This window comes from Stegodyphus dumicola, chromosome 8, assembly GCF_044657685.1.
Source record: "Stegodyphus dumicola isolate Sdum_Otavi_A_Nest chromosome 8, ASM4465768v1".
Lineage (NCBI taxonomy): Eukaryota > Metazoa > Arthropoda > Arachnida > Araneae > Eresidae > Stegodyphus > Stegodyphus dumicola.
In genome coordinates, this window is record NC_140775.1 from 81,042,861 (window position 1) to 81,063,338 (window position 20,478).

Consider the following 20,478-nt stretch of genomic DNA (forward strand, 5'->3'; position numbering starts at 1 on the left):
TCATTATTTATTCTCATGTTTTGTCCTACTCGGAAAATTTTCTTTGAAAAGTTACGAACGTTTTCATAACATCTCTCGGTTTATACCAGAGATGGGCAAACTACGGCCCTCGGGCTTACTCGGGCCCGCAGGAAATTTCTATCCGGTCCGCGGATAGAATTTTAATTGACCGGTCTGAGGCAAAATAAAAGAAACATGTATTTATATATCAAATATCCATCTCCTTTTCTAGTTTGTTTAAATATTATTTATTTCTATCTTTTTTTCAAACGACTGATGATCTTTTTACTTTCTCTATTTTTGTTCTACAAAACACAAATTGACGGAAATAGTAAGCACAGACAGCTTTCAATCGGTAAAGTGTTAACAGCGGCAGTTCTTTGTCAGTTATAGCTGCAGATTAGCGCCAACAAGCGCTATCTCTTTTTCGGGGAGCAAACATATAAGAATCCAATTATAGGTGAATTAGACCTCTTAGAAGAAATCTTAACTTAATGAAACTTAATCTGTTTGATGGGCAGCTAGCTAGTCTCATTTTTCGAGGTTAAATTCAGTACCCTCAGTAAATGAAGAGAAGCTTAAGAATTATGAAGCTGGCTTGAAAAAAAAATGCATTTTCAGTTCGAACGAAGATTTCAAGATTTCAGTGCCATTCAAACAGAATTAGACTTTTTTTTACCATGGCTTGCCAGAAAATCAGTGCTATGTTTGCTTCATCTTAGATATGTGAACAACTGTTTTTGACCATAAACCTTAGAAATAATTATTTCAGAAGTAGACTGACAGACGAGCATTTAGCCTCGCTCCTTAGAGTCAGTACATCTCACTTCAAACCTCAATACAAGGAACTTTTACAACTGAAATACCAATTTCATTTATCTTATTAATATACTTAAATTGCAATAACTTGTATATTGTTTTTAAAATTTTAGAAAACTTATCTAGGCCTGCGAAACTTTTCTTTATCAATTTTTGGCCCGCGACCGAAAATGTTTGCCCATCCCTGGTTTATACTAAAATAAGTTATTTTATGATTAATTAAAAGTGTTAGGACTAACTATTTTGAATACAGATAGAAAATAAATGCAAGTTTGAATTTTGTTCTTTCGCGTTTTTATTATTATTATGATTGTTTATACAACTTTTGAAAAATATTTAGCAAAAGAAGTTTAAATTTTATGAATTTTTTTTATTTTGTTAATAATTTTTTTAAAATTTTGTTAAATAAGCATTTTTTTATTTTGTTAAAAAAAAACGTTTGTCCCGTTAACTGTTTTTAGATCATGCATGCGCTTCCCGCGCCCAATTTGAGTTTGAGACTGGGCAAAGATTTCAAAATTTTAGTTATGTGAAGTCAGAATTTACATTATTTTGTTTATTATTAAAAGCGGACATGAATAACGCCCCACAAAATCGATAAATGGAGCTCATCAACTTACATTATGATATAAATCTCATTCAAAGATTTGAAGATACATATTTTTTTAACTTTTACTCGTCTACGAATAATCGCTTTGTTTGGGAATGAAAACATATCAAAAGAGTTTTCTTTCTTAGCTGAAAATGAATAAGAACAAGATTGATTGATTAGCATCTACAATCCGTAATGAAGATAATTTCCAGTAACTTCCCTCCAAGCTACAAACTTTATAAGAATCGAAACGCCATTAAGCATTAGAAGACTAAGCAAGAGAATAAAAGATAAAGAAGTTAATAATTATTTATATAGAGACATAAATGCATTTTTATTTATACGTCGAAGAAAAATCTAATAAATAAGAGAAATAAACTAGGTTGTCATTAGTTATTCTCGTGTTTTGTTTTGTTTTACGTTGAGTTTTCATAATTTGTTTATTTTTTATTTTAATTAAAGCAAATTATTTGATAATTAATTAAACACATTAGAATTATTTTAAATAAATCTCACTCTAAAAATGTAATATTTGGCTGTCAGTATATTTGAACTGCAGAATGCAGCAAATAAAACATTGTTGTAAGTACTAAAACTTTAGATTTCAGATAAAAAATAAATATGTATTTGAAATTTATCCTTTGCGGTATTATTATTATTATTGTAATATTTAGCAAATAAAATTCAAAATTTATTTTAAATGATTTTTATTTTGTTAAAAAGAAAGTCTGGCCCACCAGCTGTTTGCAGATCGTGCTTTGAGTTCGAAGCTACTACTGTAAACTCTTCTCTACATATAGTGAACAACTATACTGAACTCCTTTCGGAATCCGCTCCAGACGGTCTGGCAGTTACTGAAGGCCAAACCACTGTACTTTCTTAAGACAAGGTTCGTATTTTAAATTCTTTTTGGGAGCTACTGCAGATGGTATGGCAGTTAACGAAGGCTAGCTGAAAGGAAAACTATTGTACTGGCTTGGGATAGGGTTCGTGTTTTAAAATTCTTCTTTTTGGGAGCTGCTCCAGAGGGTATGACTGTAAATTGTCTTAAGTTATGAAGGTTAGTTGAGAGCCAAACCATTGCACTGGCTTGGGATAGGGTTCGAGTTTTAAAATTCTTTTGGGGAGGCGGTCCAGAGGGTATGACAGTTATTGAAAGCTAGTAACAGCAAAAGCTATGCACTGCTATAAACTATGGTGAACATAAGTTGCATATCTACAATGAACTCGTTTTAGGATCTAATCCAGATGGTCTGGCACTTTACGAAGGCCAAACCATTTTAATGGCATGGAAGAGGGTTCGTATTGTAAAATTCGTTTTTGGGAGTCGTTTCAGACGGGACGGCAGTTAATGAAGGCTAGTTGAGAGCCAAACTATTCTGATGCCTAGTTATAGGGTTCGAATCTTAAAATAAATCTTTTCGCGACCCGCTCTATATGATATGTCAGTTAAGGAAGATTATCTAATAGCTATGCCGGTTTGATAAAAGCTATTTTCATACAGACCATACAGGTGGGGTCTCTTCGTTTGCGATTCTTAGATATATTGTATGGCTTGTAATCATATCAAAATCTCTTTCAGACAACCCATCTGGCGAGCGGAAACTGGAAATGCGAAGAAGTATTAGTGTTTTTTCGGCCATTGGCAGTTCTCACCAGACTTAGTTCGAATCTTAAAAATTCTTGTTTTCGTGAGAAACTCTAAACAGCATGACAGTCAATAAAGAACTATTTGTTAATTTGCAAGTTATTAAACTGGTTTGGGATAGAGCTTGAATTTTAAAATTCTTCCAACGCAAAAAGCCGCTACGGACGGTATCGTAGTTAACGAAGATTAGCTGACAGCCACGCCATTATGCTGGCTTGAGATTGAGTTCGAATCTCAGAGCATGGATGTTTACAGTGTCGTCGCAAAGTTGGGGCACTTAAAATCCGTCGATCTAAGTTCTCTTAAATAAACAGAAATAGGATAGAGAAGATTGCATCCCCAGGGCTGTTTGGGTTAAAGCTAGGGATACAGCTTATATAGAAACGATTGCTTTGCCGCAATCAAATAAGTCGGTCATCTCTTAGGAACATATTTCATCATAAATACTGATTATTTAAGTCTTTAAAAAGTTCCTTCTAGTCCTTTTTTATTAATTAAAAATAAATTTCTCTCCCAAAAACTGTTAACATAAAAATGAATATTCTGTTCATATTAAAGATAAAACTATTTTCACACAGACCATACAGGTGGGGTCTCTTCGTTTGCGATAGGTCTCTTCGTTTCGATTCTTAGATATATTGTATGGCTTGTAATCATATCAAAATCTCTTTCAGACAACCCATCTGGCAAGCGGAAACTGGAAATGCGAAGAAGTATTAATGTTTTTTCGGCCATTGGCAGTTCTCCCCAGACAGCATAACTTTCTAAAGCTAGTAAAGTATTATGCATACGTTGGTTACTAATAATGGCAATGAATTTAGAAAAGAATGCCATCGGATACGATTTCTAACGGAAACTTGGATACAGCTATGACCAGGAATCTTTATCAGCTGCCTTCGGCCATACAAAAGGACCTGTGTCTAAACGTTTTCGGAATCAAGATTTTAATTTAAAATCTAGGCCAGTCTAAGGCTGCTTATTTAGCTAATTGTAAATAAGCCTTGAAACTTTAAAAGCCGTAACATCATTGAAAAATTTCTGTACACACACCATACGAATTTCAAATATTTGTAGAATTCACTTATTTCATAAGGCTAAGTTTTTAATCTCGACAAATTAATTCAAATAGGCTACGTAACGGATATGCTACAAAATAAAATCAAAATCTCTTTCCTTATATTCGAGAATAAATAAGAGAATAAAGTCTGAGAAAAATGTAAACCTTAACTCAATTTCTTCATACAGTTTTATATGCGAAATGAACTAACTAAAAGCATTATGCAAGAAATATTACATTAGCTACGAAAAAATATTTCCCATAAAATATTCCTGACTTTAAAGTTTGCCAGATTTACAGTGCAATTTCGATCACGAATAATGAAGATCCACCTGCGCTTCAGACGATCGCTATGCACCATAATTTGGATAGGATGATTTAATGTTCTAGATGGACATTATCTTCGCTGACCTCATCCTTTCTGGATCACTGAAGTTTTCTAGTAGTAAGAAGAAAATGCAGAAGAATATATCTGAAGAGTTAGAAAATGCAGTGGAAAGTAAATGTTCATGGCACGATTTAAGCTAGCAATGTTTATCTATATTTTTAAAGTATAATAGCTCAAGCAATAACATCGCACGATTTAGATTTATTAAATAAATGCTTTCTGCATCGAATTACTCTAAACTGTTAGATTCCGGTATTTTGCGAAAAGAAATGTGACATATAACTGACACAAAATATTTGAGATATGTTAGTTATGATGCCAGTTTTAAAAAATAAATACAGGATTAGCCTAATAGAAATAAAAAGATTAAATGCTTATAAATCAAAAAGCACTTTTTTCCCAGGAAATATTTAGTATCGTTTCATAAAGGAAATTTTCAAGTTTAAATACTCCTCCTCACGTTTACTTCCTTGAGTCCTTGAGTGAAGCAGTTTGAAAGCACTTCGAACATATCAAGCGATGCATATTAGTATAAAATGAATGATTTCTTTTCTTTTCATTTATTCTGTAGAGACATTAGGTATTTTTTTTGGAAGCAGGAGAGATGAAAAATGAGCAACCGCCTTCGCCGGGAATCGAATCGCGGACCCCTGGAATACGCGCCAGTGTGCAGACCACCACACCACGAAGGCATGCCAAGAAGGCGGGAGAAATACCTTATAAGTCTTCTTATAAATTTAATCCTGTACAGGTTGGGGCAGAAAAAAATAAAGCTAGTTTTAAATGAAATAACATAGCAAATACAAACAGCTCATCATTTTTTTCCTAAGTTATATCTTTGTAGTTTACCGTAGACTATTACTGGAAAAATAATAAAAATTAAGCCTAAATTAAGTTCTGGAAATGGTATCTTGAAAATGTCGCTCTCCTTGGGCTAACTTCGCACAACTCCATGAGCATTTACGACATTCACAACGGTTAATTGGGTTATGATCGGCGATCGGTTCGTATTTCTTTGAGTAAAATGATTAGACTAGTATTCTCAAACTGGCGGTCTACGAGCCGCATTTGGTCCCAAAGCAATTTTACGCAGCCCGGGAATACATTTCAATTATGTGTTTGTTGCAAATAGTGCAGACCAAGAGATTTCAAGATTACACTTATTTGAAGTCGGACTTTACATTATTTTTGTTGTCATTTAATAGCGAATATGAATAACGACTCAGAAAATCTATAAATGGAGCTTATTAATTTAAAGAATGATATAAATCTTATTCAAAGATCTGAAGATACAGAATTTATTGACTTTTATTAGTACTTGTCAAAAAATAAATAAGCTCAAATACGAATTTTAGCATCAAGAATAATCGCTTCGTCTGGGAATACATTTATATGGGAACAGCTTTTTTTAACAGTTGAAAACTATTAAGAAAAGAACACGATTGACTGATGAACATCAAGAATGAGTAATAAAGATAGTTTCTAGTAATTTCTCTCCAAGGCCACAATCGAAACGACATCACGTGTCAAAAAAGTAAGCATGTAAATAAGAGATAAGGAAGTTTATAATTATTCATATTCAAACATATTTATTTTTATGCGTCGAAGAAAAAATTAGTAAAGTGGGAAAACATATTAGGTTGTCATTATTTATTCTCAAATTCTGTTTCACGATGAATGTTTTCTGTGGAAAACTTGGAAAGTTTTCATGATTTGTTTATTTTTAGTTTTAATTAAAGTAAAATATTTAATGATTAATTAAACATACTATAATTATTTGAAATAAATTATGTCAGTCTAAAAATTTAATATTTAGCTGTTAGTATATTTGAATTACAAATGTAACCAATAAAAATGTCTCGCAGGTACCAAACAAATAACTTTTATTTTGCTAAAAAATGTTTCATTTTATTAAAAAAAATAATTCTGGCCCGTCAGATGTTTCAGATCGTACATTCGGCCGTAATGCAGTTTGAGTTTAAAACTACTAGATTACTACTATATAACACAGTAACAATTATTTCAGAACGATACACTGCAATGCTCCAAAAGAAGACGCAGAATATAAACACACAGGGACGACGCTCCCGAAACGTTTAGTTTAGTTGAACAAATTTTGTGGTTATCCTGGTCACTTGATGTTTTTTTTTTTTTTTTTTTTTTGGGGGGGGGGCAAAATTCTGAAACATAACGCGAAGTTTTCCTGATGGGCTCAACACAGCATAGACCGAGGGGATGACAGTTGAAAAATGTCTTTTCCAGAATTAAGAACATTGTAATTTTTATTCTTACTTTCTTCTACCAGTGGCATACATAAAATTCTAAAGCTACATCATGAATACGAGTTCTTTATATTTATTGCATTATTTCATTTGAAAAACCACAGGGTTTTGAATCTCACTTTGTAGAAGCCCTGTGCAATTTATTAAGTAATTAAATAACGTAGTACAGAGATATATTGGCAAACTATAAATTTTCAAAACTTTCCTTAATTGAATACTGCTCTTGTCTCCAAACCGGTTAAAATAGAAAAAGCGACTTGCGATAATAAAAGAAATAGGTACTTACTCTACCAAATTGTTGGAAGTAGTTTTTGACGTCCTCTAAAGTAGTGGGGGCAGAGAGGCCTCCTACAAATACTTTCTTGGTCCTGGTCACCATCTGCAAGAAAAAATAAACGTCAAACATCAAGCAGTAGACACTCTAAAAGAAATGTATCAAAAACTTAACATGGAAGCTTCTGATATTCCATAACAGACGCTATTGGCAGTCGTTTAAAACAAACATCTATTGCCTAGCTGCTTCAAAAGGAAAATCAGATCCAGCTGCTTGCCAGAGGTGGTTTAAAGAATGTCAAACATATATTAAGGGATCAGACTTCATTCAGTTTTCTATTCGTAAGATTTATGTCTAAAATTGTAATCGCAAAATGTAAAAGAATTGTAGAACTAATTTTGTTCTGAAAAATGTACATTAATTTATATTTCAACCAAGTAGGGTCAGTTTAAAGCCACTAACAAAATTTCATAATTGAGGTTTATTACTCGGCGATTTATAATCTGGCTGCTATTTCCATTATTGTCAAACTGATTTATTTAAAAAGTTGCAGAATGTGGCTGATTTTCTCTTTACATAATGTCAGAAAATTTAGCAGTCATTTCAGCATCTTCTTGTCCTTTTTTAATTGTTACATGAAAATCACAAAAGTCTAATTTGGTTCTTAACATGAAAATGACCCATAACATATTTTGAGTTATAATTTGGTTGATTTTTCAGTTAGCTGGTGTCCAAACATTAATTTAGCTTTTTCGCGTTAACATGAAAATTACACATAGTTTGGTTGGTTTGCTTGGTTAACCAGTGGTAGAAATTCATATGGGTTTTGGCTTTTTCCTGATCCTTATATATGCTTACACGATAAGCAAATATATTTTTTATAATCTTTCTGAAAGAAGCTATTCTGAAGCCGGAAAACTTCAGATGTCAGCGTAGCATTTACAAAGAAAGAATTTGCTATTAAATATTTAAAAGATAGATAAATAAATAAATAATAGTAAAATTTAAACAAAACAGTTTCAAAAAAATATTAAAGATCATAATTTTTTTAAAAAAACTTAATCGGATTTTTCATATTCAGATATGAATTTAATACTCAAACAGTTTAAAATCAAGAATTAATCCCCAAATTTCAAAATACAGAGAATAAAAATATTACATTTCAAATTAGTGGTGCAGTATGGCAGAAAAAAATATTTGCTATTATTCCATCATAAAGCAACGCCCATTAGAGACTTCTGACCTCACTTAATGAAGAAAAAACTTAATTATCCAAAACGATGACTGTGCATTTTTCTCTCACTGAATCCGTGGCCCAAACTGCTTGTAAGAAATATTCCCCGCAAGTAAAAATGAAGCAATTTCCATTTTCTTGCTCTTGCTCTGTTTCCATGGAAGTAATACTTTCCTATACTATAAAAACTTAATAGTATAGAAAAAACTTTAAACTTTTTATATAAAAAAACTCAAGTACTGTTTTTCTATTTTCAATACCCTCCCTACCGTGATTTATATGCAATCTGATTTTAATATGATTGAACGAAAACTGAAAGACAAAACTGACTGCTGACTAAAACTGAAAGAAATACAAACTGTGAAGTCTTTAAGAATGTGCAAAACTTTTTATTCGACTGAAGAATAACGCACTAATTAAATTAAAAACTGCGATGCTTCTTCGCTCTTAACCCAGAGTTGCATAATGGCACTTTGAGTTAAGAAACATGAACTTCTCTGGAGAGAACATAACAAATGAGATGGAACAGCAGGCCTGCAGAGAAATTGCAATTCGAGAATGCGAAAATTATTTTAAACTAAGCTGTCAGCTTACCAAGATTGTTGCATAAAAGTAACAATTCATATTTTCCGACTTAGCAAACATGACGACCAACATACGGAGATCAGATCTAACTTAAATCTTTTATTAAGTAAATCAATAGATGATAATATTAATAGATGATAATATTAATTTTACGTAAATCAATAGAGAAATTTAATGCCCCCCATCACCACCCTTGAAAATACAACTATACGTATTGGTTGTGCATTCAATTAGACTTGAAGTGTACCATCAGCTCAGGATGTGTACCATCAGCACATAACTACGTGCTTTTTCTACAGATCCGATAGCTCTTACTAGTTCTAAACATGGCATCACCATGATTAAAAGTCAAAGGAAAAGAATTACGGTATGTTCGAATACAAAAACAGAGAATTTTTAGCAAATTTTTGCTACTGAAATTTGAGGCGTGAGTTGACATACAGGCTCAAAATAATTTAAAGATTATTTTGGCTGAATGTTTGACGCAAAATCTCACCTCTGTATACACAGATCAGATTGTGATTAACTCACGGCGCACAATTTAAAACTATGTAAATTTACCATACACATACTGTAATTTAAATATTAAATTCCTAACTATTAGAAAGCGCAATGTCTCTCTGTTTCACCCCGTAATTATATTTAAAAACTGCAATGATTATTGATGAACGGCACTCCTCTCAAGCTGTTTTTGCATTCCAGAAGTACCAGTGGTACTTCCAAGGCTGGGATGGACCTAAAATGCCAGATTTCGGCTGAGTGTCGAACTTCAGAAATCCGTACAAGAAGACAGCACGTTAGAAAGTATTTCAGGCCTCAAAATTTATATTTCCATTCATTACATTTACAATTATTATTCATATAAATTCACATTCAAGTAGGCAGAAATATTTTTTCCCATTATTCTTAGAAAATTATTCGTCTCTTACTAGTTCAATAATTGACTCAGCTCTTTTTTGATTCATTCATATCACAAGAGTGAAGAATGTAAAGGAAAAAATCCGGAAACAAATAAAGGAGTCATTAACAATATAGCTTCAAACCAACAACACCAGACATCACCTGAAAGCATCAAAGAAGCATAATTGTCATTTCCAACCAACGATTTCACCACTTAGGCTTTCTTACGCTCTTCTCTTACTTCAGTAGCAGCTGCTTTTAAAATAGTATATGTTGTTTATACAAGCAAGTAGAGAAGTATAAATAACAATCCAGGTCTTTCATTGACAAAAGCGTTCTCTCGTAGTTATTACAGAAGCCATTTCGCAAGCTAGCAAGGAAGCGTTGCCATTTGGAGTTCTTGCAAAAATTCAAAACGATTAAAGTATGACAAAAGCATTGCTTGGAAATGGAAAACTTTTCCTCTCTTATGGTACTAGAATATAAAGGCAACAAACATTTGATTATTTAAAAATATTTCATTTCGATATCCGATAAAATAACTGTTTGAAATATTGTTTACTTATGTTTATTCCTTAGATTAACAAAAATGACACTGATTAAAGCAACATTAAGTCAACATCATCGATTACGAAAAACAAATTTAATTTGTATAGCACTTTCACATGACACGAAATCTTTACAAATCATGTATAAGCAAACCGAAAAAAAAAAAAAAAAAAAAAAAAAAAATGCAGTCCGCCGACAGAAAATTTTTTCTGATGATTTAACATTATTGGAGATAGCAACATATGTTCAGATGTACTTTTAAGTGAAAGTTCGATAAGCATATAAACAAGAGTGATTAATTATCCTGTCGATTTCTGTTTATAATTTTGCAATTTTTCCTTATCTTTTACATGAGACATTGTAACTTTTCAGATGCTATACTGAAAACATTAAAAAATTCTTTATTATGATTATTTTATCGCTAATTATTTACACACAATAAGACTGAGTTTCCCTTAAAATGCCCTTGATTAATGGAGTACTTCCAGCCCAATATAACATACGAAAATTTGTAGCAATCTTGAATACTTACATGTAAGGTTTCACAATTTCGTGCATGTAGAAAATAGTAAATACTTTTTTATTCACGGAACTTAAGGGGATTCAGCTCGTCATGTAATATCTTACCATACTGATATGTGGAAAGCAATGCGTCCTTCCGGTTATCTGCTTCTTAAAAACCAGGCAAACTGACAATCCTGCAAGTTGTTAATAGTCTACTCGGTATAATTTCTTTTCTTTTTTTTTTTTTTTTTTTTTTACTTATCTCGTAGAGACATTAGGTTATTTCGAAGCAGGAGCTATGAAAAATTGAGCATTGCCTTCGCCGGACTCGAACTTCGGACCTCTCGAATACGCGCCGAGTGTGCTAACCATTAAACCACAAAGTCATACTAAGAAGGCGGGAGAAATACCTCTTAATCTTCCAAACAGCAAACAACTTGCCTCGCTAATGAGTAGCAGAAAAATTAAATTGAAAGTTAAATATTTTACGCTTAAATAAATGGCAACAAACTGGTTCGTGGAAATGATAAGTATTCGACAGAATTTGTAAGCAGAACAAATAGAAGTTAAACTATGAAAAAAAATAGCGTGAAAAATTTGCCAAAACTGTGATGTTATTACTCATGATTGTGGTTGCTGAAAAATTCCAAAGCTTGTGCTGCTATTTCCTTTTTTCCAGTCTATGAACTTGGAACATATTGTGTTTAAACTCAGTAGATAGTAAGAGTCGCTTGCAAAGTATCTCATAACGATGACGTTGCTTGCATATCAGGTTTTATTGTCTATGTCTATGGTATGCTTACTGGCACTAATATTGTCAAAGTTTCATTTATTGACCTCAGAATTCTTTGACTTCCGATTTGCAGTGGGAAATTTAGGACATTCTTGCTACTTTCCACACTCAGGCCTCGTCATAGGGCACATTTTGACTCTGTCGATACAATCGATTTTCACTTTAAAATGAAGTACGTTAATTTGAAGGTAAATTTTTCTATCTTCATCATTCCAAATACTTCGCGTAATACGCACGGATGTTAACGATTTCTCCATTACGTATATGTTGAAGTTGATGAATTTAAGGAAAAGGTATTCCTTGATAAAAACTGATATTGGTATTGTCTTGTATAAATATGGGGTGTCTGTTAATATTGTTGCGTTTTTTTACGTACGGGTTCGAGGATTTGGAGTGAATAACGACGACACTTGAAGTATCGAAACACAATTTATTAGCCAGTATTATTCAGGACAGCTCCAAAATAACGTTTACAGTCGTCGAAGAATTACTATAAACTAGCTGAAACAATCAGCGACACAATCTTCAGGCTATCAGGTTATAACGGTAAATAGAGCTTCACGGCAAAACACCAGAGTACAGCTCCCGACTCAGCTCGGTCGTTCTACGTACACTCGAGATTCTCCACGCTACAACTCGTGATGCACTCGACGATACACTAGAGTACAGCTTCCGACTCGGTTCGATCGTTCTCGGAGCTCAACACACTCTAAGATAAAACTCGACGATGCACTAACTCGCGATACACTAAGAGACTCTCTCGATGCACTCGACGACAAACTCGGAACTAGACTACAAGACACTCGCTCAATGATTCTCAACTGAGTCGATAAGGCTTTTGGCTTGCATTCGAGAACATTCTAGGCCTAATCGGTAAAAATTCGTTCCAGAAAGTTCTCTCCGTCTATGGCATGTCGCCAAATGGGCGATTTCTTTCCAAATATGGCAACCCTGCTTTCCCTTGCCATTTTCTGGTAACCTTAAACCTGCTTTGCGGGGAAGCAATCTTACCGCGGTTGGACGTTTCGTAACAATATTTATATATACTACATATATCGTGGATTGTGATGGTGCACAAGCATTTATTCAGTGTGGGCTTTAACCTGATGCTGCATTTGCTCCTAGACAAGTGGCAGCGTATGCAGAATAAGCGCTAAGATGCGCTGCCATTAAACAGTGATGGAATGGGACTGATTCGAGCTGGTGAATAAATTAGAACGTGTAGGCGGAAACTGGGAGAAGTGAAGTTTCTATGGAGCCAACTAGAGCTATTCAGAGATGATGAACTACTAACGCGGAAGTTACGGCATAGGGGCGGTAGAAGATACATGTTATACAAATACAAAAAATTGATTGATAAAATTTACAGATGGAGGATACAGACAATACAAGAGTAATGAAAATAAACATATTTACATGTACCAAGTAAAGTTCTTTTCCCGCTTTGTTAAGATTTATAAAGTCTTTAAATTCATCGTTGAAAAACTTGGAGCAGTGAATTTATTGGATAGACTAGTCAGCTGAATTATGAAAAATCGTGCGAGGTCTCTTCAATGGCTGTTCAACTGTGGAATCATAATTTGCCTATTTGTCAATATATGAGTAATTTAAGTTCACGTCATTTTAGTGAAAGAGTTGTAAGAACTTGTTAGAATATAGTCTTGAGCATACGGAAGACCAAGATCGGTATGAATGAGTAAGTTTCTCACGAACCAAGGCGAATTACTGATGGATAGGCGAATTTTAGTTTGGTGGAAGGCCCAGATTTTCCTCCTCTAGATTTTAGGTGCTGCAGCCCAAACTGGTGCTCCTTAAAAGAATACTGGACGTATCAGGAAACGTACAAGGTTCTCATGTCCTTTATGATGAATTTGATCTCTTTCCTATCCTACATCCTAGCTCGAGCTGACTCTTCTGCACGTTTAAAGAGCCGCCGATTACAGTAACGGAAATGCCTGCAACCTCCGCCCCTCCAAACTGATCATGATTTTTTCTGAAAAGTTAATTTTTAGAAGCTGCTGACTTTATTTGCCTTTGGACTATCTTATCCAAAAACCTGGAAACAACCTACGACATAAAAATATGTTATTTAACCCATACAGCCCTAACTCTAACACAATACAATACCTAGCTCCTACAACTTAAAAAATGTTGAATAATTTTTTCAGCTCTTAACATGTATTCTTGTGAAATTTAAACAAATAAAATGGATTTTTTAAAATATTATTCTTTACCCATTGGTATGCGTTTTGTCTTTCATTCAAAATGTTTGATAGAAACCATTTTCATTTGGAATTTTTCCCAGCACGATTTTTTAATCTTGAAATATTTAAACGTTGACTATGAGTGCTAACTTCAACGATATCTTTAAAATGTGTAGAATTATCATTCTGAAAGACGTTTTCGCATTTTGTATTTTAATATTTCTTAAAAAACAAATTAATTGACTTTTTCTTTAGAATACCAGCATCACAAAATTACTGAATATAATACAAACATTATCACATACTGTACCTATACGGAAAACCTGCAGGAGATATGATTTCAGTGTGCAGACGATCCCCAACCTCACTATCCCACCCAGGATGTTGAGCGCGTTCGAGAGGAAATTGAGTCTGTGTCGCCATGCCAACAATTGACAGTCCAACTTCCAATCTTCCCCCCTTCCCATTGCACACACCCTTCTGTCCCCCTTTCGATGGGTAGGTTCGAACAACTGCATCCCATCTCCTCCACCCAATTCCGTATACGTTGTGAAAAGGGTAAGGGAAAAAGAAAACAGAAGAGAAAAACACAAACAAACGGATAACGCACGTGTAATGCATCTGCTATGCTCACCACCCCCATCTAGCAAACTGGGGGAATTGAGCGCGCACAAGGGAGTCCGATGAGAAGTTTAATTAGTTCCACACAAAAGACTGATAAGTGAAATTTCGAAAGACTCTTTTTTTTTTTGTATTCTACTTTTTTTAAATTTATATTATTACGAATCCATTGTAAACGTACATCAGGGTATTTCGATTTCAACCCTCCGAAATGGTGTTTGGCTTGAATTTGATTTCGATGTACTATTTTTTTTCCCTACTACACTGCAAAAGCTGGAGTAATTTAAATTCAGGTTACGAAGGCTCCTGAATTCTAAAAGTCTGCAGAAACGTGACCGAAGTACGATCGAAAATACTTTAAGTAAAAAGGTACGAAAATGAATAAACAGATAAATACATCATAATTCTTACTTCTTATATGCTGAGCAAAACGAAGCAATCTGAATTTTCATAAGAGTTCAAAATTTTCATTTCGGTAAGGTGTTTCACGATATTTAATTTATACAGAACTCTGTGTTCTTTAGAAACGCTAACGCTCTCAAAAACGTTAATTTCTCAAAGTGTTAAAATTCAGTTCATTAGAATTAGTTCCTCTAACAATACAAGAAGCGTGTGACATATTTCGCCATTTTGAATTATTTTCTCCTTTAACTAGAAAACTGGCCTTGCTGTTAGCATTGAAAAGAAAATTCCAAGTAATGTAAATGTTTGTAAATATTTCTTAGGTGTTATGAATGTATAGGTCCAATAACTGCATATAATGTTGCACTGCAACATGTTTAGTAACGGTTTCACTTTAGGGTATCAGTTAAAATGTAGAAGAATTATATTACAATAGCAAGCGTATGGCCTTAACGAGATATATGACAAAACTTGCCGTCATTTGGCAAAAAGACACCAAATCTGGCAATTTTTTTAAAAATTTGAAAAACATTTAGTTACTTTCTCGATGCCTCTTTATGGAATAGTTTATAGATTTTTCTTACCAGAACTATTCCTGCTCCATAGATAAGATCGAGTTGAATCATTTGAGATATTAGCAAGAACGATAACTGAAAAGTGTGCGGCACCAGCTAGAAACTCGAATATTTTGGTGTCAGAAGAAATAGCTCATTGTCCATTTTGAGTTAAACTCAGATGCATTTTTTAAGATTCCAGTCTTCTGCTCCTGAACGGTCTTTTTCCATGTTGATCACCGTCTGATAAAATTCATTTGATTTAGACTTCTGAAAATTGTTTATGAAGTTTTTCAAATAATTGTCGGTTTTTGTTCCTGTTTAGATTTGTTCTTGAGTTGTATTTAATAAGATTAAATAAAATAATTTTTTTACCAATGATCCAAATGATAACAGAGCACTGCATCAACAATATGCTAAATGTATAGAAATCCGATATCCCAGAGGGCCGTTTTTGAGTACTAAGATCTCCAGGCTTGAATATATTAATGGATTGACGAGACAATTCTAAGCACTTTCTACAAGGCTGAAGACTTGACTCCACTTGACGTCGAACAGCAGAATCACTTTAAGCTTTGATTTACGAAGCTAATTGATCTGATAGTCAAGGATCCATGATGCTTGTGGTCAAGAAAACATCTGTCTTCGAACGTTATTATTGGAAAGGTCAAGCTGGATCAGTGCGCTGGAAATAAGAGGGCATTTTTGGCGAGATTCTAAGAAGATGATGCTTAATTTATGACACAAACTTTTTACTAAACAATAAAATATATAAACTTTATTCTTTACCATCGAAATGACATTCGTCATTATTGTATTACAGTATGTTCAATATCTGCTTCAACAATGATAATTCTGCTATGTTCCTAACACTTAAGTTTTCATACTATCCTGTTTCTTTTCAGCTTCTGTCACAATGATTCATCCAGTCGAGAACTTCATGCAGATCTCAGTTTCGTAAAATTTTTCAGTCACACGTACAGACAGGAATGGTCCTGGCTTCGTGGTTGGAACTTATCTTAGGAAAAGATTAGATCTTTGGAAAAGGGTTCGTCGCTGCTAGGAAGTTAATCTTGCGGTGCTTGTCGCCGTAAACCTGAGATCCTGTTTTTAAAAGTAAATCTAAAAGATTTTCATATGTAGTAGTAATAAAGCAATTAGCATAATGAACTGCGATGAGCTGTAGACAAAAAATATTTTCGTTTGCAAGCAAGTACTAAATTTCAAGTTTTGTGTTGCACATTATTTAAGTTCAGTCGAAACCACTGATTCCTTTAAACTTTCAGTTATTTTCATATAAGGTATTTCTCCCGCCTTCCTAGAGTCCCTTCGTAGTGTAGTGGTTCTGTATGCTGGGCCGGTATCCAGAGGTCTGCGGTTCGATTCCCGGCGAAGGCGATTGGTCATTTTTTATCTTGCCTGCTTCCAAATAAAATACTTAATGTCTCTACAGTGGCGCTCGAACTAAAAGGGTGTTGGATGAGGATTCTCCACACCCAGGATTTGGCGATAATTTTAAAAACCCCAGTCGCCCTTTAAAAGGAAAGTATATAAGATATTTTTCCCGCCTTCGTGGTGTAGTGGTTCTGCACGCTGGGCCAGTATTCCAGAGGTCCGCGGTTCGATTCTCGGCGAAGGCGTTGCTAATTTTTCATCTCTCCGGCTTTTCCAAAAAATCCTAATGTCTCTACAGTCATTTAATTATATTCCAGTTTTTTAATATATATATATATATATATATCCTTATCCTTTAATATTAAGTTCGGTTCGGTTAAAGCCCATATCGGAATATACGGTAATGAGAGAGCGGATGTGCTAGCAAAAGAGGCTGCCACAGGGCTGTTTCGGGGACGCCTTATGTTCAGAGTTAAAAAAAAAAAAAAAAAAAAAAAAAAAAATAGCAACTAAAGTTATTTGCTCGTTTTATTTTAAGCAATGCAATGGTAGTTACAATGGAATTCTTCTGAAAGGAAAAGTCGCTATTTGAAACATTTAGAACTCATTAGGGAAAAAAAAAATATCTTTAATGATTTTGAAGTTAACCAGTTTCTGACTGGACATGGGCGTTTCCCGGGATACTTCGCTAGGTTTAAGATACAGAACGACGATAAATGTAAACTATGTGATCTGTTTGTTGATGCTAAGCATTTCCTCGAGGTCTGTCCCTACTTTGATGGCTTAAGAAACAATAAAAATATTGATTTTGAAAATCCCTTTTATGCTATAAAGATTTCGCACAATTATGTAAATCTGTGATGAAAGTTATTGACGGTGAGCGCCGGGCAGTGGGAATCAGTGTATGATATTTGCATTTTATTGCCATCACTAATTGGTATATTTTAATAATTTGTTGTAACCATTGTTTGTGTTTGTTATTCGCTTTTTTGTTTTTGTCTTTAGTGTCTGCTCTTGTCTGAATGTTTGTATTTGTTCCTTTTCTTCACTTTTATGCTTATAATTATTATTTACACATGATTATTCTCATTTAGATATTTTATGTTTCATTTTTTCATTTGTTGAAATGGGCATGGCCTGTTATGACCATAAGACCAACTTGTTTGGTTAGGCGGGTCGGGCGCATACTGATACTGATATATATATATATATATATATATATATATATATATATATATCCCAAAATGGACTTTTAGTCTCGTAAAGGGATTTTGTGTCGGTTCACTATAAACGACTTTTAACTTATCACTTTTGAAATTGCTGCCAGCAAATATTATTGACCTGCATTACTTTTAAAGGAATTAAATAATGAAGAATCTGCATGCATGGATGTATGTATGTTTCTTTCACTGAAAAAAAATGGTCCCATCAAATTTTGAATAAAGTAGTCCTCTCCCCCTGAATATGCTACACTGGGAAGCCCGAATTTTGCTTTCGAATTTTTTTCATCATTTAGTTCATATTTTGTTAAGATTTTAATTAATTCTTGATTAACAAACTTAATGATTTGAAAGCAAGCAACGGCAGCACAGTTCGAAATAAAAAAACATTTTTATCTCCAGCGCGCGAGACCGCTGTTATTCGGAAAAAAGTAAGATACTTATCTTTCAATTTCAATTAACAAACTCGGCTGTATGAAAGTGATGTGTCGCCGCGGGGCCGGAAATAAAGCGTCAATGTCTGGCCTTCCAGTAATGCGTAAGACACTTTCAAACTTAATCTGGAAACTTACTCATTAATAAACTAAGCGATTTAATAGCAATCAACACAGTTCTTCAGAATATTTTTTTTTTCAGTTTTTAAAGAAACATGTATTAAAATCATGTGTCTAATTACAAACTTTCAATAGTTTTATGAAACTACACTAGCTGGTATCATTATAATAGTTGTTTTATGCTTTTACTTTTTTTGTGATAACTATTTCATACGGCTAGCAAGCAGCGCGAGAGGCTAATTCAAAGAATTCACGTTTTCAAAGAAATAATGTATCGAATATAAAAATATATATGGCAATATCTAACTCTCTATCGGAAATTTCTAAATATATCCTATTTTAAGCATTTTGCGATTTTGCTATTGAACTGAATTTAATGTGACATAAGTGAACGTGACATTAATAGCAAAAAGTTAACACATTAAAGTTAATAATAAAAAGATAAAAAAATATTCTTACCCATCTTACTAAGAAAACTGAATATTGAGATGATGAACGGAGAAAAGACTGAAAAAATATATACAAACATATGTCAAGACTTTATCAGGAATTTTAAACATATGCTCTATGCAGCTTTTAAAAATTTTGCGGCAACAGTGCGAAGAAAACGATGTTTAATAATAAAGCAAAAAAAGAAAGAAAAAAAGAAAGTTAACATGTGATTAGGTAGACTGCGAGCTCAGCGACAGCGTAAAAAACTAACAAACCTTTTTACACGACCGTTAAAATCTAAAACCTATCAGAATTTTTTTCCTCCGCGAGTGTGTATTTTTGAACAGACAATAATTCGTCTTTCGTTAGGCACGAAAACCTTAGGTAGGATGTCATCTTGACAACGAGATACGCCGTTAAAAGATATTCTAGAAGTTGTTGAAGTTGACAACTACAACTGAAGACATTCAAACTGATAGCTTTAATGCGCAGAAAACTGAAGTTTACATCGATTATTATAATGCACTTCTTTAAAAACTCGACTACGTTTTTTATTTAGTTATTTATTTAGTTGGCACCTGATCATAAACATTTTTTCCATATTTAATTTGGTAAGATAATATTTCCGAAGCAGCAGTTAACAAAAGTCATCAAATACGCTACGTGTAATGTCTCAAAAGCTCAAGTTTCTGCTTAGTATAGCCGAAAACAGCAGTACGCTTTAATCCAAGCAGCCCCCTATAGCTTTTTCTTGTTTAAGACAATCACCAACATCATAAGGAAATAATCTTAACTTTGTTTTATGTCCTTCATACATTCGAACAGAAAAAGATAATCAGCGCCGCAAAAATCAATTACAGCTGAGAAAACTGAAAGGCGGTATCTGAAAATGCGGAAATGAATCCATTAAGTAAACGACGAGATTGCGAAAAGTGCCAGAATATTTGTTCTGCACTATATTTCTAGAGTTCTTTGAAAATATTAAGCAACGTAGGAATAAAATGTTCTAAGAATCTACAGAAATTTACAATCATATAATAAGAAATAAAGAAAATAAAAGATGCAATTCCCCCTCCTTATTTAGTCTTGAAATTCATGGGCAGACATAAAAATTTAAACCAGTTAAAGGCATTAGGAAAAAAATAACATATTTAGGAAAGTTTACGGAATCAAAGAAGCTAAAACATATTGATAGAATAAATACAAAAGGGTCGTATTATTTTTTATAATTAGCTTTTTCCATCGGAGAAGTGTTTAGCAGTGCCGATTGCCACATTGTTGGGCCCGCGTTTGAATAAAGGAAAGAAAACCGAAGTTCGTAAATGTATTGCATTATTGCGGCATGAGGGCTCAAAATAAAGTCGAGCCAAAGTCTCTCCAGGTTAGTGATAACGAAAAGGATTTCCCGGTTGGTTCGAACCCCATCAAAATTGAAACAAAGCTGGGAATCTCGTTCTATCACCTACAAAGT

General features: G+C 33.7%; 1 protein-coding gene across 9 annotated transcripts in view; it reads right to left on the minus strand.

Moving 5' to 3' along the window:
- Positions 1 to 20,478, minus strand: part of LOC118199468 (RNA-binding protein Musashi homolog Rbp6-like) — a 1,078,296-nt gene that overhangs the window by 413,446 nt on the left and 644,372 nt on the right. For all 9 annotated transcript variants that reach the window (XM_085822043.1, XM_085822045.1, XM_085822040.1 and 6 more), the window contains exon 6: positions 7,073 to 7,165. In XM_085822043.1, the coding sequence (XP_085678169.1) occupies positions 7,073 to 7,165 (93 nt within the window). The remainder of the gene's footprint in view (positions 1 to 7,072; positions 7,166 to 20,478) is intronic.